The sequence below is a fragment of the Hippocampus bargibanti genome, linkage group LG10 (genome assembly GCF_051943395.1).
Source record: "Hippocampus bargibanti isolate YZ-2025 linkage group LG10, ASM5194339v1, whole genome shotgun sequence".
Classification (NCBI taxonomy): domain Eukaryota; kingdom Metazoa; phylum Chordata; class Actinopteri; order Syngnathiformes; family Syngnathidae; genus Hippocampus; species Hippocampus bargibanti.
Window position 1 is genome coordinate 9032581 of NC_142743.1, and position 25511 is coordinate 9058091.

A 25511-nucleotide genomic window follows, 5' to 3' on the forward strand; every position below is an offset into this window, starting at 1 on the left:
ATCGATATATCCGATATCGATATAACGAGACTTTACTGTATTTGGTTATTTGACTCCAAGATGGCACCGAGAGAGTGTCTGCCTTTAAAGCAGCTTCTATATTTTGTTCTTGTACTTCTTCCTTTGATTACCTTGCTGCTGGGACTTTCTCCATCTGACGAATAAAGGCTTTCTTATCTTATCTTTAATGACGGCGGTTCGAATTGAGTGAATGCTTCTGCCTGGAGCCCAAATTCCACCGCTACAAGTAAATTCTGATTTATGTCAAGAGTTCATGGACTATAAAGTGTGTCTGATCCAATTATGAAGATTCTCGATGAACGCACTGTGAATGCTGCCCTGCAGGGGTTTTTTTTTCACAACAGTTTGAGTTCACACCGGGTCTGTATGTAAATAATGCCGGATAGTATTTGGGTCATGTGAGGTTAACTAACTCGGAGCTCAGATTAGATTGATTACATACATACATAGAGAGAGAGAGAGAGAGAGAGAGAGAGAGAGAGAGAGAGAGAGAGAGAGAGAGAGAGAGAGAGAGAGAGAGAGAGAGAGAGAGAGAGAGAGAGATGGAGAGATATATATAGAGATAGATATAGAGATAGACATAGCGCTAAAGAGGCAGTGAGAACAGAGATAGATACATAAATTAACACATGTATAAACAAATATATAGATAGACAACTAGAGAGCTAGCTAGGTAGCTACCTAGCTAGATCGCAAGATAGCTCGCTACCTATTTGGCTATCTCACCAGCTATCTCACTAGCTAGCTAGCTAGCTAGCTAGCTAGATAGATAGATAGATAGATAGATAGATAGATAGATAGATAGATAGATAGATAGATAGATAGATAGATAGATAGATAGATAGATAGATAGATAGATAGATAGATAGATAGATAGATAGATAGATAGATAGCGTGAGTTTTCTCCAGGTACTCCAGTTTCTTCCCACATTCCAAAAATAAGCGTGGCAGGATGATTTAACTATCTACATTATCCCAAAGTGTGAGCTGTGAGTGCGGGCACAGAAGGTTGTTCGTCACTTTGTGTGTTCTTTGATTAGCTGGCAAACGGTTCAAGGTGTCCCCCGCCCACTGCCCAAAGACAGTTCTCCGGAAAACCGTTGTTAAATAAAGCGGCTCAGAAAGAGGGACCGAAAATTCCTCACAGTATTTTCCACCAAATTGCTATTATTAAATTGCTATTTGCCAAAATTTTACAACTGTAGTTTGATATGCTAATGAACAACAACAAAATACAAGTTTTTTTTCAATCATATTATTTGTAGTCCTGCCCACGATATGTTCCTCTTGCCATGCATTTGAGAGTCCCCAATCCGGGGTTTGTTTGTTTTTGCTGCGAGCACATCAGCGTGCGTGGCGGCGGTCCGTGACGTCACCGCTCCTTCATGACAAACCAATGAGGAGGCAGCTGCCCTGCACAAAACTGGCTGCTTCTGGTTTGCACGCATACATACAAAAGCCGAGCCGGTGTGCTGCGGGCAAACCATTGGCACAAAAAAGAGAGCCGGCGGTGCCAAAGCGTGACGTTTTAGCGGCGTGAAGACGACGCGACACTCGGGTAAGTGCGGCTGCAACACGACACGAGCTCTCTTGTTTTTATTTAGATTTTATTCATGAATTTATTTATTGTATTGGCTACCAGCAAGTCACTTGACAGAAATCCAAAACAGACCACCCCCCGTTTTGTTTACCGCTGTTCGTACGTCCCGCAAACACTCACACGCCGGTGTCATCCAAAAACAAAACAAACAAAAAAAAAAAGACTTCTGAGCAGTTTTTGTTTGCTTTTGAAATGAGGTATTGCTCGTTTGGTTCCCTGTTCGAGCGCGGTATGTTGCTGTAATTGTTTGTGTGCTTTCTTGTATATGAACAAAATGCTCTGTGTGCTGATGATGTGTAAAACTCACTTGTGTTTGTGTCCCGCTGCCACTGTGGCATCGCAGGTTCAACGTGACGTACGTGAATACACGCACGCACACACACAGAAAAACAAGTTTGATCCCCAAACTGGTCTCCAACCCCTTTCTACTCACAACTATTAACAGTCTATAACAATGGCGAAAAAAATCCGCTTTGTGATTTTGATCCAGGACACATGATTAAGTACACATGTATAGCCTGATAATAGTACAATACAATAGATATTGATTTATATAGTGTTTTAACTCATTCACTCCCATACACAAATTTATTCAGGAATTGAAAATATGACATACAGCCCCATTCCCGAATTTGTTCCGGTTTTGTGTTTTCATGCTTGGGTGCTGAAGAAGCGCAGGCCATGGCCTCTGGCAGTGTTTTTTTTGGTTTTCCACACGGGGGAAGCATTTCCCTTTTTTCATGTTAGTGCTTTGTTACAGCTTCAGCTCTTGTCATCGCGCTATATAAGCTAATATGCATGTACTGTATTGCATTGTATTTTGGACAGCCGCCGTCATTTCAAACTCATATAACTCCAGAACCATATTATTTAGGAATTAACTCTTTTTTTCTGATGAAAGAAGAGTCTAAGGTTTATAACACTGTATTGAGTGTTTATGTCATCCTAAAAGTCAATATTCTGTAGGTCCTAGAATTCAAATGACAATGACAAAAACCCTGGAACTGAAGTGAACATATTTTTGGATGTCCGGCAGTGAATGAGTTCACAACAGCTGAAGCTGTAACAAAGCGCTTAATATGGCCAACTATCATATTCAGGAAATAAATAAATAAATAAATAAATAAATAAATAAATAAATAAATAAATAAATACATAAATAACAGGACTTTGTTTAAATAATACATGGTCGTTAGATCTGGGGGTTATAATGCCAGACAATTTCCCATTTTATTTTTTCATTTATTGATTTAATTTTACAGTGGCTGTAGTTTGCAGTGGTGTCTTAATACTGTAAACTGGATTATTCACAGACCTGGTTTGAGTGGTTCGTTACCCATTCTAATAGATCTACAAATTATGTAAACTCATGTGATCAATGCAGCTCATTTACATGAAGACCTGATGTGACCTGAAACTAAAAAAACCACACCCACACACCCCACACACACACACACACACACCCACATACACACACACACACACACACACACACACACACACAAAATTGCAGGTAGTAATAATGGCGTTTTCAAGAACGGGATTAGCAAGATTTAGGGGCCCATTTTAGTTGCCTGGCACAGGTTCGCTTTTTATGAACATGGATAGGAATTCATTTATGTGCCAGTGCAAGTCTAGTGTAGCGTGTTTTGAGCAATGTTGTACACGAAGCAGCCTCCCTCCTGACACACCTGTTAATTTGGAGACAGAAAGTAGTTTGTGCTTGGAGAAAAAGTTGGCCGCATTATCATTTTCTTGCAAGGGACAATGGTTTTTGTGTAGTTTATTATACACTAGACCCCAGTGGGCATTTCTGGATCGACTCCCAGCACATCTGCAAAATTTAGTTCCCAAAAGTAGACTCAATTTTACACTCACAAAAAGCGGTGGAGCCGCAGACGAATAGGCGCTCCTCGATTATGATTGGTGGACTTCATGTACTGTATTTCATTCATTCATTCATTCATTCATTCATTCATTCATTCATTCATTCAGTCATAATATGACACATTTATTGATTCATATTTAACCCATTTACGCCGAGTTCATTGAACACAAATGCATTTTTTATTTGTTATTAATTATATATACATTATTGCTGCTGTGGACTGCAAATTTCCCCGTTGTGGGACGAATAAAGGTTTTCTGATTATGATTCTTATACAATAAAAATATTGTTTATTTTATACTCCATTTGAAACTTTGTTTTGATTTTATTTTGATTTCTTTAAAATGATTTTATCTGTGTTAATATGAACACACTCGCCGTTAAAGGGTTAAATATTAATAAATGTGTCATATTATCATCAAAATGTAAATATTAACTCATTCACTGCCATTCCTGAATGTATTCGGGAATTGAAAAGCATGACGTGGAGCGCCATTCCCTAATTTGTTCGGGTTTTGGTTTTTCTTGCGGGGGAGTGCCGATAAAGTGCTGGTCTGACCTTTGGCAATGTTTTTCCCTCCCACGAGGAAGCTTTGTTCCAGCTTCAGCTTTTGTTAAAGCACTATATATCAACATGTACTGTATGTATTGTATTGTTTTTTTTTTTACAGCCACCCTCATTTCAAGCTCATATAACTCCAGGCCCATACAACTTAGGAATGAACTTTGTTGTAATGAAAGAAGAGAGTCGAGGGTTTCTTGGGCTGCATTGAATTCTGTCAGTAATCTTTGGGTCCTGCAATTTGATTGGAAAGGACAAAAACCCTGGCACTGGAGTAGATACATTTTGTCATGATCTAGTTGGCGACCAACAGGTGGCGCTGTCGGCCCCGCCTGCACCTGCACAGGTGCTGGTCGTCCCGATCAGTGGCGGACTACCACGTTCGGATTGGCGACCAACAGGTAGCGACGTCAGCCCTGCCTGCAGCCTCGCAGGTGCTGGTCGTTTTAATCAGTGACACTTAAAAGGACTCCCGGCACGACCATCCGGTGTCGGTTCATTGTTTGTTGCATGCTTTGTCTGCAATCGCATGCATTGTATGCTGTGCATGTGTTTGTTTAACCTTGGCGGATTTTTAGACTTGGTTTTCTTTTGATACTTTTTTTCTGTTCAGATGATTTTGATGCTTTAGATTTTGTTCTGGCTGACCTTTATTTTAATACAATTTGTCAAACAACCTCCTGCTCCCTCCTGCCTGCTTTTTTGGGATCCGCGCCTGCCATCACCACCTTGCAAAACGTGACACATTTGCACATTGTCTGGCAGTGAATGAGTTAACACACACACAAAAAAAAGTTGAACCAAGTCACCAGTCAAGCCTTCACGCCGTCATTCGCTGAAACGAATGGAGCTTTTACTCAGAATGATAAAAAAAATGTTTCTTTGTACTACTGGAATCAATCATGTGAAGTTTAATTCAATCATCCATCGTCTGTCCTGCTAATCTTCATTAGTGACGTGCTGGAGTTGTGATTTTGGGGTAAGAGGCGACGCACACTTTGTACCGGTCGCCTGCCGCTGTGTTCATTGTTTGGGCTCAAAACACAGATTCAATTTAGTGTGAATCAGTCTTTTTTTTTATGTGGCGGCACATCCTCAGGTGGTGTAACGCGATAAAGTGTTTGTGTGCGTGTTTGTTTATTTACATGACATTTCATCATCCTCGGGGCAAAAGTGTGGAATGTCTAACCTTTGACACAACGCCGCCAAGATTAATCTTCTTTTTTTTCTACCCCTTTCTTGCTCCAAGGATGTTGTCATTGAAGCCAGTTCTCTAAAATAATCGCAGATGAGATTGCCGATGCAGCTGGAATTAAAAATAAATAAAAAAGTGGGTGGCGGGGGAGAAATGAAAGCAGTTAAGTTATAAGAAGGGCTGACTGTGCTCTTTTAAAAAAAATCAAAAGCCCAATGGCAGATGTATTATAGATTGTCATTTCTAGGTCAGTGGCAGTGTCCCCCGCCTCAACCGTCTTTACGCCACCTCACCCTGAGCTCCCGATCTCCCCAAGGCCGGCCCACACATTAATCTGCCGTGATGGTGTCAAGAGCGTCGCGGCGGTTTTAACCAGCTACAAAATTACAGTACAGCTGAGAGGATGTTTTCTTTTTCGGTCTACCTCATTCATCACAAATGGACATATCTCAAAAGGATCAGTATCCCATTTAATCTGCAAAAAAAAATCTGAGCTTTACCAGGAAAAACTATGAAATGTATGATGTATCAATATTATTACATTATCATAATAGTGACAAGAAATTAGTATATTATGAAAATTAGGGCTCGACTGATTACAGTAAGTGTCTAATAGCTCTTTAACTCATTCACTGCAATTCCCGAATTTATTCGGGGTTTGGTTTTTCTTGCTGGGGTGACGATAAAACGCTGGCCAGACCTCTGGCAATGTTTTTTTTCTCTTCCACAAGGGGGCTGCATTCCCCCTTTTTCCATGTTAGCGCTTTGTTCTACCTTCAGCTGTTGTTAAAGCGCTAATATAAACCAATATGTATGTATTGCTTTGTATTTTGGACAGCTGCCCTCATTTCAAGCTCATATAACTCCAGACCCATATAATTTAGGAATTAACTCTTTTTTTCTGATGAAAGAAGAGAGTCTAAGGTTTCTTACGCTGGATTGAATGTGTATGCAGTCCTAAAACTCAATATTCTGTGGATCCTGGAATTTGAGTGACAATGACAAAAACCCTGGCACTGGAGTACACACATTTTTGCGGGTCTGGTAGTGAATGAGTTAAAAAAAATCACTTCCTTTTGGCTGTTTGTTTGGGGGTGCCAGACATGTTTTTGGAACGTGGGAGGAAACTGGAATATCCTTACAAAACCTGCACAGGCACATATGGGGGACAACATGCAAACTCCACACAGCAAGGCTGGAGCCAGAATCAAACCCTGTATCTCTGCACTGTGAGGCCAATGTGCTCATCTGTCAATCACGGGGCCACTCAGTACAATTTCAATCAAAACGTAGACCCTGATAGATTCCTTTGTATATTTTGGGGGGGTGGGTCAGAATAATGAAACTGTATTCAGAGATACGCTACGAGCTTACACAGCTTCTCTCCAATGTTTTGTAAACTCAGAAAGCTGTTCAAATATCCTGTTGGGTTATTCAAAGTACCCCCAATGCATATTCAGAGCCCGGTGCATCAGGCAGTGGTAGAACTGGAAACAGTTAAAACATGAGCTGGTGATTGGTTCATAACAAAGGCTGTGTTCTGAAATTAATAGGAGCAGAGGGTGTCACCATCTGCCTTTTTATACTGTCATAATGCACCCTGCGTAACTCTCCATAGCATAACGTCAGATTCAATTTTGGAAAGTTACCGTATTTTCCAGTGTACAGTACGCACCCAAAAGCCTTATACGGCAATGTGCCTTATATGTGAAGTCATATTGAGCCACAACAGGTCTGGTAACTACTGTCAGCAGCCACCGACTCCATTTCCCCCAGCCTCTACTGTAGCTTCTGATAATGTAGTGTGCCTGAGTTGTTTGTGGAGCCTGATTGATGGGATATTTTAATCTTGCAGTCTACACTCTGCCTTTGAACTATCAAAGTTGAAACTCTCTCTCTGTCATCTGCCTGTCTCTTTCATGTTTAAACCACCCCCCCTCACTGCTGCGTTCTTGACCAATCACGTGGCTTTAACTGAAGACTGTGGGCGGGGAATAGAGGACAATAACAGTCGGCTGCCATTTTGTTGTTAGAAGAACGGGCTCGTTCGCGAACGACACATCACTCATTGAGGCAGCTCCGCGTACGAAAAAAGTTCGTTTGCCAAAGTAAAATTGTCATAAATTTAACGTTGATAAAGCGAAAAGTTCGTAAGCCAAGGGGTTCGTAAACCGAGGTATCACTGTACACCATTGGGGGCGCGCCTTATACTACGTTGCGCCTTATACACCGGAAACTACAATGTATATTTTGTGTCATTGTTGATCGTAGTTGCTTGTTATTGCAATACGATCGTATCCTATACTACCGGAGACGACCTTCCTTATGTTTTTTTTCTGATTCTGATTCTGATTGTAAACATTTGCAACGGTATGCGTCTTATACACCGGAAAATACGGTATTCTTTATGGTTTAAAATGGCTTTGCTGAAGTTGAATCTCAACATCGCCAATTGTAGCCGATAGATGGATTCCTGGTTAGTTATTGGGCCTTTTGGTGCTATCAATCCTTAATTTGTAGTGTATCAACACACCCGTTGTCATGACGACTGCTTTGTATTCTTGCATGAGCGTTTGTTCTTTTACTTTTGTTTGGTGATTGACAAATGCCGCGTGTTCTAAAGACTGATACCGTGACTGCGTTGTCTTTCTTTTTTCTTTCTTTCTTTCTTTCTTTCTTTCTTTCTTTCTTTCTTTCTTTCTTTCTTTCTTTCTTTCTTTCTTTCTTTCTTTCTTTCTTTCTTTCTTCGATAGAAACAGCCATCCCCCAGGAAATCCGCGCGGAGGCTGACCCATTTCCTGGGAGATGGTAACACAGCCGTGTCACATGTTCAGATGAATGAGGTCAACATATTAGCACTTTTTGGCTGATGGGCCATATGAAAATAATGTCAAACAGGTGCTTCTATGGATTGACGTGGCTTTGGGGTGTGACACGGACATTTGTTTTTTTTCCTGTGCTCTCAGTCAGCACGTTGCGCCCGCACTTGGCATGCTAATGTGTCTGTGTCACGACTGACATTCTTTGTCTGTTTCTCTCATGTATTTTATCCAGTAATAGCTACACTCATGCTTTCAGCCTTGTGCACTGAAATAAGAACAATTTATGTAGTTATTTATGCATTGGTATATTTATATAATTTCTATCAATCTATTAATAATATACATATATATAATACATTATATAATTCTATCTATCTATCTATCTATCTATCTATCTATCTATCTATCTATCTATCTATCTATCTATCTATCTATCTATCTATCTATCTATCTATCTATCTATCTATCTATCTATCTAGTGAGATAGCTAGTGAGATAGCTAGTGAGATAGCTAGATAGGTAGCGAGCTATCTTGCGATCTAGCTAGGTAGCTTTCTAGCCCTCTAGCAAGGTAGCAACCTAGCTAGCTCTCTTGTTGTCTATCTATATATTTGTTTATACATGTGTTAATTTATGTATCTATCTCTGTTTTTGTCTATGTATGTACAGTGATACCGTGGCTGACGAACTTAATTGGTTCCCAGACAGAGTGTGGAAGGCGAAAAGTGCGTATCCCGAAAATTAGTTTCCCATAGGAAAGCATTAAAATGAGACTAATCCGTTTCCAGGTCCCCATAAAACATAAGTTTCTACTTTATAATTTTCTAAGCCTTGAAACTACACAAAATATCTTATTTTATGTATAAAAAATGTGCTTTGGTATTATAATTAAATAATAATTTATTTACCTTTGTGATGGTCGTTGACGGCTTGATGAAATGGAGTGGCCGGATTCATCAGCATTAAACACTTGATGAGGAACGTAACCTTCTTCTTTCACCATCTTGAGGAATGATCCCTTGGAGGTGCTTTCTCTGCGATAATTTTACCTTTTTCCTCATCAATTGTGTTCTGTTTAGCTGGGTTGATAGCTTTTTGCATCAAGTGTACAGGCAAATGTACAGGCTTGTGCGGGTTGTTTGTGGAGCCTGATTGATGGGATATTTTATCCTTGCAGTCTACACTCTGCCTTTGAACTATCAAAGTTGAAACTCTCACTGTCGTCTGCCTGTCTCTTTAATGTTTAAACCACTCTCCCCCCCTCACTGCTGCGTTCTTGACCAATCACGTGGCTTTAACCGAAGACTGGGGGCGGACAAAAACAGTCGGCTGCCATTTTGTTGTTTTTGTTGAACGACACATCACTCATTGAGGTAGCTCCGTGTACGAAAAAATTCGTACAGCAAGGTAAAATTTGCATAAATTTGACATTCGCAAACCGCGGTATCACTGTATTTATTTTTTAATTTATGTATTTATTTATTTCTATCTATATTTATTTATATCTATTTATGCATTTGTTGTCTGTATGTATGTATGTATGTATGTATGTATGTATGTATGTATGTATGTATGTATGTATGTATTGGTATTTATTTATTCATTTAATGCCAATGTGCCTTAGCAATGCTGTGATGTGAAATTGCTTTCCCCCATTTGTTCGAATAAGACTGGGTCGTTTAAGGACTCCTCACAGAATAACAGGAAGTCGATGGGAAACAAATTCAAAGAAAAAATAAAAGAGTTGTAATTGCGGGTTATGAGTCAAGCCAAGTTGCAGCGCTTTTAAGTGGCGTCAAGCATCATTTCAAGACTTCGTTACAATGCAAACCACATGTGCTGTCTTTTTATTCTAATGACAGACTGAAGTCTTGCCTGAATCAAATCTTCATTTTTGGGACAGTTATATAATTCCTAGTCACAACATGACAAGGAGCCATCATCTTTGTAGGATTTTCTTACAAATATAATTTAAAAAATGGAAGCACTTTAAATGCCGAGAAAATCCCGTAGAAGTTAAAAATATATATATATATTTTCCCCACATTTTCTGATCAACAGGTGACCCAATACTTTCACACAAGCAACCAAATCGGATTTGACATCAAACAGATTAGATAAAAGGATGTTGATGTTGATGGATTGTGTACTGCATTTACCTCCTGACGCCCGCTGAGTCCCCCCGATTGACCATTTTTTTTGTTCTCTATTCCTCTTTTCCAAACAGCCCGGGTTGCAGAGGAGTTGGGACGGCATGCAAAGTTGTGAAATCACCTCAGACGGCGCTGATGATCCTCTTCGTAGCGGCCTGCGCACTCCTCGGCAACCTCGAGTAGTCGTGATCGGCGCTGGCGTTGCCGGCCTCGCTGCAGCTAAGGTCCTGCTGAGGAGGGGTTTCACTGATGTCACAGTTCTCGAGGCCTTAGACCGCATCGGTGGGAGAATTCAAAGTATTGACCACGGTGAGAAAATGATTTAAAAAAATGGCGCCCTACTGATAGACAAATAATAATAATTCATTTAATTTACAAGCGGCTTTCAAAACTCTCAAGGTCACTTTAGAGTCACAGGATAAGGTTTTCTGTGGGTGAGCAGCGGCAGCCACACGCGCCAGCGTTCACTCAACCTGGAATAACTCAAATAGGTAGCAAGCTCGCTAGCCAGCTAGTAGATAGCTAATAGATAGCCAACAGATAGCTAGCCAGATAGCTAGCTACCTAGATAGCTATACAGCTAATATATAGCTACAGTAGCTAGATAGCTAGTTAGCTAATACACTGATGTCACAGTTCTCGAGGCCTTAAACCGCATCGGTGGGAGAATTCAAAGTATTGACCACGGTGAGAAAATGATAAAAAAATGGTGCCCTACTGATAGACAAATAATAATACTCGTCTCGTTATATCGATATTCAAGGGAGTCCGAAAAAATATCGATATAACAGGGACTATCGATATATCCGACCCTGTTTGCATGTAATTTTCTCAGTGCGTGCATAGAAATAGTATCGATATAACCGGGACTATCGATATATCCGATATCGATATAACGAGACTTTACTGTAATTCATTTAATTTACAAGCGGCTTCCAAAACTCTCAAGGTCACTTTAGAGTCACAGGATAAGGTTTTCTGTGGGTGAGCAGCGGCAGCCACACGCGCCAGCGTTCACTCAACCTGGAATAACTCAAATAGGTAGAAAGCTCGCTAGCCAGCTAGTGGATAGCTTATAGATAGCCAAAAGATAGCTAGCTAGTTAGCTAGCTACCTAGATAGCTATACAGCTAATATATAGCTACAGTAGCTAGATAGCTAGTTAGCTAATACACTGAATGTCACTAATTAAATATAAATCAAATGTCTTACCTAACCACTCAATGCTGCCAGATAAAACAACCAGAGGTTGTTTTCAATTCATGATAAATTTACAAAGTACATGATGTAACCCGACTCATCAGTTGGGTTCCAAGTTCTTATCTCAAAACATCTCGTGGTACACTTTATTACATTTGGTACATGCTTGAACTGAAGGAAAAACAACATGGTATGATTGACAAGAAAACAGTGGCCGGTGTAGCTTTTTACAATATTACAAGGAGAGGAAATGTGACAAATATGGTAAAAAGTATGAATACTTTGGAGACCGTTTTTTTTTAAATCCACTAACTGCACTTATTATATTTTTTTTTGCCTGCAGGTATAGGTAGGTGTGAATTTATTTGACGACTTAGAGCATCTGTGTCTTATACCTCCCCGTTCACTGTTTGACTTCAGCATACATAATTTAGCACTGAACGTCTTCATTTTTTTTGCCTGTAAGTATGGATGTTTTTTTTTTTGCCTGCAGGTAGGTATGACATGTTAAAATAAATTTAAGTCATATTATAAACCAATATGCTGGAAAAAGTATGAATATTTTAGAATCAGTTTTTTTAATCCACTGACTGCACACCTGATTTTCTGCAACTTTTCACACTTTTATTATTATATTACATTTAATTTCTAAGCGTCTTTCAAAACTCTCAAGGACACTTTACAGTCACAGGATACTTTTTTTCTGCGGGTGAGCAGCGGCAGCCACACGCGCCAGCGTTCACTCAAGCAACTCTGCGCTTCTTTTTGCCTGTAGGTAGGAATGACATGATTAAATATATTTAAGTGATATTATAAACCAATATTCTGGAAACGTACAAATATTTGAGAACCATTTTTTTATCCACTGACTGCACACCTGACTTTCTGCAATTCTCCACAGTTTGCCCTTTTTTTGCCTGTAGGTCGGAAGACATGATACAATATATTTAAGTAATATTATAAACCAATATACTGGATAAAGTATAAATATTTGAGTCTGTTTTTTTATCTACTGACTGCACTCCTGGACTTCTGCAACTCTACACACTTTGCCTTTTTTATTTATTTTTTTTGCCTGCTGGTAAGTATGACATGATATCATATATTTCAGTAATATTGTAAACCAATATACTGGAACAAGTATACTATTTAAGTCTGTTTTTTTAGAAACTCATTGCACTTGTGAATTTCCGCAACTCTTCACACTTTGCTTTATTTCTTTTTTTTGCCTGCATATAGGTATTACATGATAAAATACATTTAAAGGACAACCGACGTCACTTTTTTGTTTTTTAACTGACACCAGAAAAACATTTTATAGCATCTAAAATACCCAAAACACGCAGTATGATATTTTTAGTCAAATGCAAAACACCAATAAAAATGACTTAAAGTGTGCTAAAACGGCAAAAAATTGAGCTGCGAATTGTGCATTTTCAGAAAGTCCCGCCCCCAGTTTGTGACGTCACGCCAAGACGTCTTGCCTTGCTCGAGAATCAAAACAATGGCTTCCGATTCGGAGAAGATGCTTTCTTGTTACTCATCCAGTTATGAATGTGATTCAAATAGTTCTGAAGAGGAAAGCATAAATGTTTACAATCGATTAAAGAAGTTCTTCCGTGTCATTTTGAGGCGTCTGGACTCCAATGTAGCGTCCCAGAAAATGCACAAGATGGCGCTCAAGCTCTGTTAGAAATGGGCTGATTTGTCTCCTGGGAATTTGTGTCAGCGAATATCAAATAGCTGTCTTGGCGCAACCCACAACGATTCACCATTGCGTCATTTATGTGTTTTTCTTCTAATTTCGCCATCAACAGGGATCAACACAGTTTTCAGACCAAACAAAGCACCATAAATGCATTGTGTGTCGCTTTCTCGGTCAGGGGTGTTCCCTCCGTGACGTGACATCAGGAATCGTCACCAACTCAAAAACAAGACTTCCTGAATATTCAGCGCAAGTCTTAAAACGTCAAATATAGCTATATGCGGTGGAATCTTTGTAAAATACGCTGAGTAGAAGTCATTTGAAGTGATTTTACAAATTATGGACACAACTTGTCCGAAGGCGCCGGTTGTTCTTGAAGTAGTACTGTAAACCAATATACTTTATTTACTGGATGTACTCTATTTGCACAGTTTGCCGTTATATCCGGAAATGTATGTATTATTTTTTTGTTGTTGCATTTCAACGACACAGACCGCACGCTTCACCTTTTTCATCGACAGCGACATATACAATTATAGCGACAGTTAGGTATTGTTGTAAAACACAATCTAGCTGTATTTGACTTCCCACCTGCAAAAAGGCATTGAAGTGATGGCCATGCATTTATCTCGCAGGTGTTACAGCTTTGGAGCTCGGTGCGACTTGGATCCACGGCGGCATTGGAAACCCGGTGTACCACTTGGCCGAGGACAACGGCTTGTTGGAACAAACCACGGATGGCGAGAGGAGCGTCGGGCGCATCAGCTTGTACAGCAAGAACGGCGTCGCTCACTACCTGACCAATGTTGGCAAAAGGATCCCCAAGGACCTGGTGGAGGAGTTCAGAGACCTTTACAATGAGGTGAGAGAACAGCAGGAGCACGTTCTTGCCTTTTTGATTACATCTTTTGGGACCTCCCCGCACCCTCTTCTGATTTGACTGACTTCTGATTTGCAGTGCATTCACAAAACCATTGAACGATCTCCCATATTTTCCGGTGTAGAAGGCGCACTGGAGTATAAGGCGCACCCCAAATGAGTGGTGTATTTTCAAACTTTCTCCACATATAAGGCACACGGACTATAATTTATTCGGGAATTGAAAATATGACGTGGAGCGCTATTCCCAAATTTTGGGGGTTTTGGTTTTTCTTGTGCCGATAAAGCGCTGCACAGACCTCGAGCAAGGTTTTTTTTTTCCGTTCCACGAGGAGGCAGCATTTACCTTTTGTCCATGTTAGCGCTTTGTTACAGCTGAAGCTGTTGTTAAAGCGCTATAAATATCAATATGTATGTATTGTATTTTGTACAGCCGCCCCCATTTCAAGCTCAGCTAACTCCACACCAATATAATTTAGGAATTAACTCTTTTTTCTGATGAACGAAGGGAGTCTAATAATAATAATAATAATAATAATAATAATAATAATAATAATACATTTCATTTCTAAGCACCTTTCAAAACTCTCAAGGACACTTTAGTCACAGGATATTTTCTTACGCTGCGTTGAATGTTTATGTAGTCCTAAAACTCAATATTCTGCGGTTCCTGCAATTTGAGTGAGAATGACAAAAACCCTGGCACTGAAGTCAACACATTTTTGCACATGGTCTTGCAGTGAATGGACACCCTGAACTAATTGCCAGCTGATCACAGGGTACACACAGATGCTCACACTCACACCCGGGGACAATTTTGAGGGTCCTGCTATGCATGTTTTTGGAAAGTGGGAGAAAATCGGAGTACCCGGAGAAAACCCAAGCAGGCCAGAGAAGAACATGCAAACTCCACTCTGGAAAACCAGAGCTGCAATGGAACCCGGTACCTCTGTACTGTGAGGTCCACACACTAACCACTCACGTTTTGACTAAAATATCATCTGGAAGCAACTCCCATTCACCCGCGGCTAGAGAAAAGGTCGCCCAATCTCCCGTAATGTGTATTCCAGTTCACCACTGTCTCAGTCTTCCTCATTTGACCTTTATCGTCTGCACATCATTCTTCCTCTTTTTTCCACAGACTGATGACTGTCCATTATTTGGTTGATGTTGCTTTTTTTTAGGTGTACCAGCTGACCCAAGAGTTTTTCCAGCATGGGAAGCCCGTTGGGTCCGAAAGCCAGAACAGCGTTGGCATCTTTACACGAGATGTGTTGCGCAAGCGGATTACGATGGATCCCGATGATTCCGAGAACACAAAGAAGCTCAAGTTGTCCATGCTTCAACAATACCTCAAGGTGTGCGTTGGGAGGTTCAGAACTGGAATTGAACACGGTATCTCTGCACTGTGAGGTTGATGCGTTAACCGACTGGTGTGAAAGTCAAGGCCCGGGGGCCAAATCACGCCCGCCACATCATTTTATTCGGCCCCCCGAAAGCCAATCAAACTCGTGAAATTCCATGATGCTTGCTAACGTCCAAACCGAAATATCAAATTGTCCCATGTAAACCACAATAACAGTCTTTATTCTTGACTTCACATTTGAAAACTAGTTATTTATTAATTTGCTGTGCGCTCTCTATGTAATATGTGAAGGGGGTTAAATATTCTAATGGCTTCCCCAAATTCATACCGGCGCTTGAGAGGAAACCGTAATTACAATGTGGCCCGCAGCAAAACATTAGTTTGACCCCAGACCGCCTAATTCGAATATGGTCCTCTTGAAAACCCCACCTGGTTGGTGAGTGCGGAAATCGTGATGAGACAAAATGGCCTCCTTGACCGTTTTGACTAATTTTCGACTCAGGGAACTCTGTTCTCCCACTGGATGGCCCTGTCATACTTAACTCATTCACTGCCAAACAATGTGCAAAAAGGTGTCCACTCCAGTGCCAGGGTTTTTGTCGTTGTCACTCGAATTCCAGGACCCACAGAATATTGAGTTTTAGGACGACATAAACATTCAATGCAGCGCAGGAAACCTTACACTCTCTTTTTTCATCAGAAAAAAAAGATTTAATTCCTAAGTATCTGGGTCTGGAGTTATATTAGCTTGAAATGAGGGCAGGTGTCCAAAATACAATGCAATACAGTCCATACATATTGGTTTATATCGCGCTTTAACAACAGCTGAAGCTGTAACAAGTCGCAAAAGTGGACAAAAGGGAAATGCTGCCCTCTTGTGGAAAAGAAAAAAACATTGCCACATTGCCAGAGGTCTGACCAGCTATTTATCGTCACCCCGAAAGAAAAACCAAAACCTGAACAAATTCGGGAATGGCGCCCTGCGTCATATTTTCAATTCCTGAATAAATTTGGGGAAGGCAGTGAATGAGTAAAAAATATCCATCAACTGCTCGTACGGGCCAAATTTTGATACATTGACAAAGTAAAAAAAAATGACTGTGATGTTTGAACTAATGATGCTACCCGTACGAACTCTACTTTGCTCGTACAAATGGAACCTTTTTGGTTGAGGCTGGGGGAGAGGGATTTTTAGCGACATTTGAAGTCATCATTCCATTTTTTGTTGCGGATCCACGAAGACGCGAGCCACTTATCAAGTGGCTCGCGAGCTTGTGGCCAATTTCAGAAAGATTGCCTTTCCTTAGGTGGAGAGTTGTGAAAGCAGCTCACCCAACATGGATGAGGTGTCCCTGAGCGACTTTGGCGAATGGACCGAGATCCCCGGCGCCCATCACGTCATTCCCGCGGGCTTCAATAAGATCGTGGAGCTCCTGGCCAGAGACATCCCCCCCCACACCATCTGCCTTAACAAACCAGTCCGCTGCATCCATTGGAACTACTCGAGCCAGCGCGACGAGCCGATCGGCAAGCGCCGCGACTTCGACCGGGACAACAACCACAATCGAGACAACGCCGGGCGCCACGCTCCCCCCAAAGCGGGGAAGCCCGTTTGGGTGGAGTGCGAAGACGAGGAGTGGATCGCGGCCGACCACGTGATCGTGACGGTTTCCTTAGGTTTCATGAAACACAACCACGAGACCATGTTCTCCCCTTCCCTACCCGAGGACAAAGTCCTGGCCATCGAGAAGCTGGGCATCAGCACCACGGATAAGATTTTCTTAGAGTACGCTGAGCCCTTCTGGAGCCCCGAGTGTAACAGCATTCAGTTTGTTTGGGAAGACGAGGCCCAGCTGGAACAGCTGACTTACCCCGAGGAGCTTTGGTATAAGAAGATCAGCAGCTTCGACGTGCTCTACCCCCCCGAGCGCTACGGATACCTGCTGAGTGGCTGGATATGTGGCGAGGAGGCCGTCTACATGGAGCGCTGCGATGATGAAACCGTCGCGGAGACGTGCACAGAGCTGCTCAGGCACTTTACAGGTCAGAACACACGCAAACAGAATGCATTATCAGCACACGGAAGCTTGTAAGCCGCCTCGTCGTCGCCATTGTGTCAAAAAAAAACCCGACACAAACTGATTTGGTTGAGTCAGTCGGTACGCACACTGTGTACCAACTGACTCAACCAAACTGTACCCCTTTTAACTCATTCCCTGCCATTCACGAATGTATTCTGGAATTGAAAATATGACATAGAGCGCCTTTCCCGAATTACAGTAAAGTCTCGTTATATCGATATCGGTTATATCGATAGTACTGCTTATTACGATACTATTTCTATGAACTCAAGGAGAAAATTTACATGCCGCAGGTTAGGATATATCGATAGTCCGGTTAAATCGATATTTTTTCCGACTCCCAAGAATATCGATATAACGAGACTTTACTGTAGTTCGGGTTTTGGTTTTTAATGCTTGGGTGCGCATAGCGCGCTGGCCATGGCCTCTGGCAATGTTTTTTTCTTTTCCACAAAGGAGAAGCAGTTCCCTTTTTTCCATGTTAGCGCTTTGTTGTTTGACCTTCGGCTGTTGTTAAAGTGCTATATAAATCAATATGTATGGATTGCATCGTACTTTGGACAGCCACCCTCATTTCAAGCACATATAACTCCAAACTCAATTTAGGAATTAACTCTTTTTTTTCCTGATAAAGAAGAGAGTCTATGGATTCAAGCGCTGTATTGAATGTTTAATAATAATAATAATACATTTGATTTATAACTCTCAAGGTCACTTAACAGTCACAGGATAACTTTTTCTTTGGGTGAGCAGCGGCAGCCACACGCGCCAGCGTTCACTCAACCCGGAATACCTCAAATAGATTGAAAGCTAGATAGCTAATAGATAGCTAATAGATAGCTAATAGATACAGTAGCTAGCAGATAGCTAGATAGATAGTTAAGAGATAGCAAACGCCACGCAGGTTCATCATGAACTCACAGAAGTTGTTGTGCCTAGCCCAGGTGCATCCTGAACCGGTTCCTAGCCAACTGCAGGGTACACAAACAAACATTTCCTCGCACAATCCCAACTTGGGAAAATATATAATGTTCAATAAACCTAAGCGGCAAGTTTTTGGAATGCGGGAGGAAATGAGAGTACACAGAGAAAAACGACGCGGACACGGGTAGAATGACCCTTTACAACTTTCATTGGCGTGCGACTCGCATATCAAATGTAAAGGCAGCTCATGCCAGGATGTGCAAAAAAATGGAGAACGACTGTGGTTTCGACTCCGTAAGCAGCAGCAGCGGCAACAGCGGGAAGTCATATGCTGACTGTCAGCCGCACACATCCTCCTCAGTCTGGTCAACGGGGGTTTCATCACATCACAAGCATTTTAGTTACACATCTACTTACCAGTGGATGGGCGGAGGGCTGGGAGTAGCCGATTGGAAGAATGGTTACACGATCGGTTTTGCATTGCTCGGTTTTGCCTTGCATCTCCCGTGAGATCCTGGATTAAAAGTGAAAAAAAAAAAAAAAACATTAACTACTACTATTTCAATGTAAATTGAAGAAAGAAAAGTAGGTTTATAAAATTACTCAAAACAATACTGTCCATTTGAGTTGAAAACATTGTAAAACAAACAAATAAATCATTCAACATAATAGAAAAAATGTTGAAAACAATCCAATGAAAATTAAGGAAATACAACTAGGTTTGTAATGTTACTAAAAGAACATACTATGAATTTGATTTCAAAATTCGAAAAAAATAATAATAAAAACATCATTCAACATAATAGAAAAAACAGTCAAAAGATTCCAATGTAAATTAAGGAAATAAAGTAGTTTGTAAAATTATTAAAAGACATACTGTGAATTTGATTAAAAAAAAACACCATTCAACATAATAGCACTAAAAACAATGCTGTCAATTTGAGTTAAAAAATAGAAAACAAACAAATAAAACATTCAGCATAATAGAAAAAAAAGTTCAAAACATTCCAATGTAAATTAAGGAAATAAAAGTTGTTTGTAAAATTATTAAAAACATATTGTGAATTTGATTTGAAAAAAAAAACACCATTCAACATAAAAAATATGGTTTGTAAAATTAAGAGACCATAGCGTGAATTTGTTTTAAAAATTCTAAAAAAAAACAACATAACAAAATAAAATGTTATATATATTTCAATGTAAAGTATGGAAATAAAAGTAGGTTTGTAAAATGACTAAAAGACCATTCTGTAAATTTGATTTCAGAAATCCCCCCAAAAAATAAAGGCATTTGAACCTGGATTTCAAAGCATTTCCATTCAGGACAGACTTCACCTCTGTTTGTTTTCAACTCTGGGCTTGACCAATTGACTCGATTCTGCTAAAAGTGAATTTGAGAAAAGAGATTAGACTTCCGAGAAAGATGTTTGAGTAGCTCACTCGCACGCTGTCAAGTCAAACCAAGGTAAGAGAAATGACAGACAAGACCACAATATCCAAGGTGTGAGCTAATCCTGTGACAAAGTCACAGCGTCAAGGTTGATTGGTGGTGAGAGTTTGTCATCGTATACACGTCTGGAATACTTGTTTTAAAGGACGACCGACGTCTCCGGACAAGTTGTGTCCATAATTTGTAAAATGACTTCAAATGACTTCTACTGAGCGTATTTTAATAAGATTCCACCGCATATCGCTATATTTTACGTTTTAAGACTCGTAGAGGAAGTCTTGTTTTTGAGTTGGTGACGAGTCCGTACGTGACGTCACTAAAGACGCCCCTGACCAAAAAAAAGACACATTGTAGCAGTCCTTCCATCACGTCAATGTATTTTGCTGTACTTGTTTGGTCTGACAACCTCGTGTTGCACCCAAAAGCCGCCAGAAGAGGGCGTCCAAGCTCCATATAAGGAATTTATCAGCCTGTGGAAATGAGGTGGCCATAGGAGGTCACCATTTTGTGCCTCTTTTTTGGTGAGACATTTCCCCTCAATGTTGCCTCGAAATGACACGGAAGGACTTCTTTAATCGATTGCAAACATGTATGCTTTCCTCTTCAGAACTATTTGTATCATATTCATAACTGGATGTGTAACAAGAAAGCATATTCTCCAAATCTGAAGCCATTGTTTGGATTCTCCAGAAATGCAAGACGTCGTGGCGTGACATCACGAACTAGGGGCGGGACTTTCTGAAAATGCCCAATTCGCAGCTCAATTTTTTGCAGATTTTGGACACTTTAAGTCATTTTTATTGGTGTTTTGCATTTGACTAAAAATATCATACTGCGTGTTTTGGGTATTTTAGATGCTATAAAACGTTTTTCTGATGTCAGTTAAGAAACAAAAAAGTGACGTTGGTTGTCCTTTAAATTCTATTTTGATATCAATTTTTCAGCTTCACTTCCAGACACATGTAAAATGATGACATGGCTAATCAAATGTGCTTTTATTTATTTTTTCGATTGACAGGAAATCCCGACATTCCAAAGCCCCGGCGCATCGTGCGTTCCTCCTGGGGTAGCAACCCATATTTTCGAGGGTCCTACTCCTATACCAGGGTGGGCTCCAGTGGCGGAGACTTTGAGAGGCTGGCCACCCCGCTGCCTGATGCCAATAGCACCAAGGCTCCGGTAACTGTGACGAGACATTTTTTATTCTTTGAATGAAAAAAACAAAACAAAAAAACATTTTATTAATTGAAATGCGTTGTTTGAATAATAGTATTTATGAAACCATGTTATTCAATACATTTTATTTAAAAAATTGACAGGTTCTGAAAGGACAACCGACACCATTTTTTTGTTTCCTAACTGACATCAGAAAAACGTTTTATAGCATCTAAATTACCCAAAACACGCAGTATGATATTTTTTGTCAAATGCAAAACACCAATAAAAATGAGTTAGTGTCCCAAAACTACTTCGGAGATGGCGAGTTACAGAAGGTCCCGCCCCCTTGTTCGTGACATCACGGCAGGACGTCTTGACTTGCTCTAGAATCAAAACAATGGCTTCAGATTTGGAAAAGATGCTTTCTTGTTACTCATCCAGTTATTAATATGATTCAAATAGTTCTGAAGAGCAAAGCATAAATGTTTGCAATCGATTAAAGAAATCCTTCCGTGTCATTTTGAGGCGTCTGGACTCCAATGCAGCGTCCCAGAAAATGCACAAGATGGCGCCCAAGCTCCGTTGGAAATGGGCTGATTTGTCTGCTGGGAATTTGTGTCAACTAGTATCAAATAGTAGTCTTGGTCCAGCACACAACGATTCACCATCAAGTTATTTATGTGATTTCCTTCTAATTTCGCCATTAACACGAAGTTTTCAGACCAAAGTACCCAAAATGCATTGTGTTGCTTTCTCGGTCAGGGGCGTTCTTTCCGTGACGTCACGTCAGGAATCGTCACTAACTCAAAAACAAGACTTCCTGAATATTCAGAGCGAGTCTTAATAGGTAAAATAAAGCTATATGCGGTGGAATCTTTGTAAAATACGCTCAGTAGAAGACATTTGAAGTGATTTTACAAATTATGGACACAACTTGTCCGGAGGCGTCGTTTGTCCTTTAAAGTTGTAGACTTGTTCACTTTTTACACTTGGATGGTAAGCAAAAGGCGGCCCGGTCGTCAAGTGGTTAGCACGTCAACTTCACAGTGCAGAGGTTGTGAGTTCAAGATTCAGTCCGGCCTCCCTGTGTGGAGTTTGCATGTTCTCCCTGGGCTCGCGTGGGTTTTCTCTCGGTCCTCCGGTTTCCCCCCCACATTCCAAAAACATGCATGGCAGGCTCACTGTGTGCCCTGCGATTGGCTGGCAACTAGTTCAGGGTGTGCCTGAAGACGGCTGGCATGGGCTCCACCACCCCTTGCAAACCTATGGAGGATGAACCGGTACCAGTGAAAAGTCCATCAAACTACTTGATCATACTAACTAATTACCAGTGACGTGCAGTGAGGTTCATGGCTGGTGAGGCACTGACGTCATCACAGTCAGATTTACAAACATATGAACTCCACAGAGTAGCTTATTCACCATTTGATTGGCAACAGTTAATGTGTTTTGTTTAAAATGTCATGTCAGCTTTCTTTATATACTGTATACAAAGTGTAGCATAGAAAAAATAAAAAAAAAAAAAAAACGTTATTATCGTATTACCTTTAGTTAGAAATGAAGTCCAAGTCTCTCTGTCTCAATGGAGATCACTGCCAGTGAAGAAAGTCGTCCTTGATCAGTCCTGTTCCGACTGTATACATGTTTTCAGTCTTTTGTGCTGAGAATGAGCGCTCCACTGATGCTGTAGTAGCTGGAACAGCGAGCACAAGCTGGAGCAACTGTGTCGCCTCAGGAATAGTTTCAATGAGATCCTTCTGTGCCAAAAAGCTGAGAAGCTGTCCAGGAGATTTACATCCATCCCTCACCGTTTGTGAGCTATACAGTCCGGTGTTGGTCTTCCTTTAATTATTATTTCCTGCTTCGATTGAAAGTCCAGTTTAGAAAATTCTTTCAATTTAGATATGTCATCCTCCATTCTGAAAATAAGGCCAAGCAACACGAAAAAATGACTGGATGGTTGCACTTAACTTGCTAACTGTTTACTGTAGCTTGCTGTCACTAATTCTATTATTCTGCAGCCGAGGAGTCGCAAGAAGAATCTCTAATCACCAGCGCCCCCTGTCATGAGGCAGGAGAACTGGCACACAGTTCTCCTGCCTCATGACAGGCACACAGTTTTGATGAAAATAAAACAAAATAAACACTGTAGTACAGTATTTATAATGTACAGCGACTGTACATTATATACACCAGCTAAACTGTAGAAATTTAGTTCGTATATTAAACGTGTTAGAACACTTTATAGCGACATGCAGAGGGACAGCAATGCGGTCTCACTGCAGAGCAAGACAGCACAGTTAGCATAGTCATTGCGCAATCCATGGTGAGGCTCAGCCGGACGCTGCCTCACCGCTCGTCTCTACTTAGTATTTGAACGGTAAATGTGAAAATTCAGCGATTTTTTTCAAAAATGGTGAAGTTAAATGGAAAAGAACGTTAAAATATGAATCACTAAGTAAATATAACTGTTTAATTTATTTTGTAATTTGATTGTCCCATGATGACAGGTGAGGCACAGCCTCACCTGCCTCCCCTGACGAATGGATGGATGGATGGTAAGCAAGAAATTGCCCTAAAGTGCCAATGGAGAATCCATTGTTGCAAATTATGAGGGGAAAAAAAACACCGTAATGTAAATTATTAATATGAAAAGATATTAACTCATTCACTGCCATTCACAATTTTTTTGGGTAATTGAAAAAAAATGACGTTGAGTGCCATTCCCGAATTTGTTCGGGTTTTGTTTTTTCATGCTTGGGTGCTGATAAAGCACTGGCCATGGCCTCTGACGATGTTTTTTTTTCCACAAGGGGGCAGCATTTCCCTTTTTTTCCATGTTAGCGCTTTGTTCCAGCTTCCGTTGCTTAAAGCGCTAAATAAATCAATATTGCATTGTATTTTGGGCAGCCGCCCTCAATGCTTTTTTTGTGTGATGTGTGTGATGGGGGAAAAACTCGCCCCCCTCAAATATGTCACAATGACACAGACGCCATTTTCACTCTGAATATTTCTCTCGCTTCCTCTCATCAGGCCCTGCAGCTTCTATTCGCTGGCGAAGCCACCCACCGCAAATACTATTCCACTACCCACGGTGCATTGTTGTCCGGACAGCGAGAGGCTTACCGTCTGGTGGAGATGTACCAGGACTGGACACAACACTGAACACCACACCACAAAGCCTAATATGTAAATATCAGCCCCAAAAAAAAGAAATAACATTAAGAAATTGACTCAATTGAAAAACAAATACTTTTTAAAAATCAATCTTGTGTGTATATATATATATATATATATATATATATATATATATATATATATATATATATATATATATATATATATATATATATATATATATATATTATTGGGCATTATTACTGTTGGTAATGTTTTTCTGTACTTGAGATGCAAATCATGCCACATTTATGTCAGGTGAAATACTGAAAGTTTGCCAATGGTGCTGTCATTTCTTTTCTTGACCATTCAAAAAAATGCTTTTTTTAATGCAAAAAATATATACATGCATATATAATTTAACGTCTTTCATAACACAGCAACTGTGATTTAATCATTTTTTTTCCTTTATGTCAGTGCCTTCTTGAGCTAATGTTTCTAAAATGATATACAAATTCTGATCTTTTAATCAAATTAAATGGTTCTACCATTCTGTTGTTGTTGTTGTCGTCCTGAACTTTTTTTGTGGGGTTGGTGTTGTGTGGGGGGTGTCATGGGACAATTTTGGGAAGGAAACAGTACAGAAAATGCAGATCGCTAAACCGTTGACGACGATGAGGGTGAGTGGCCGAAGCTTTAGCAACATTTTATCAGGATATATATACATAATATATATAATCTATCTATCTATCTATCTATGTAATGTAAATTTCTCCACTGTGAGACTAATAAAGGCATATCCATCCAATCAAATCCAATATATATATATATATATATATATATATATATATATATATATATATATATATATATATATATATATATATATATAGCTGACCATGTACCTCATAATCTGGTGCAATTTATGTATGGGAAAGGATTTTAATTCTTTGGAGATGCGCCTTATATTCCAGAAAATACGGTACCTACAATATATATATATATATATATATATATATATATATATATATATATATATATATATATATAGTAAAGTATCGTTATATATCCGATATCGATATAACGAGACTTTACTGTGTATATATATATATATATTTATATATATATATATATATATATATATATATATATATATATATATATATATTTGTAGTTACCGTATTTTCTGGAATATAAGGCGCATCTCCAAAGAATTAAAATCCTTTCCCATACATAAAGTGCACCAGATTATGAGGTACATGGTCAGATTTTGAAAACCAATGTTTTCTTTTAGGTGCGCCTTATAGTGCCGAAAATACGGTACTTTAAAATGTCATTTCGGATTCCTCCTATTGAGGTGCAACCCAAACAAAACCCGAGTAAAAGTCAA

General features: G+C 40.0%; 1 protein-coding gene across 1 annotated transcript; it reads left to right on the top strand.

Annotated features, from left to right (window-relative positions):
• Window positions 1-1456: 1456 nt before the first annotated feature.
• On the top strand, window positions 1457-24674 carry smox (spermine oxidase). The gene is given in 9 exon segments (XM_089006564.1): window positions 1457-1579; window positions 10316-10550; window positions 13782-14008; window positions 15210-15383; window positions 16699-17434; window positions 20865-21025; window positions 24038-24157; window positions 24159-24278; window positions 24349-24674. Coding segments are annotated over 7 exon segments (1665 nt in total). The 5' UTR covers window positions 1457-1579; window positions 10316-10342; the 3' UTR covers window positions 24198-24278; window positions 24349-24674.
• Window positions 24675-25511: the final 837 nt, after the last annotated feature.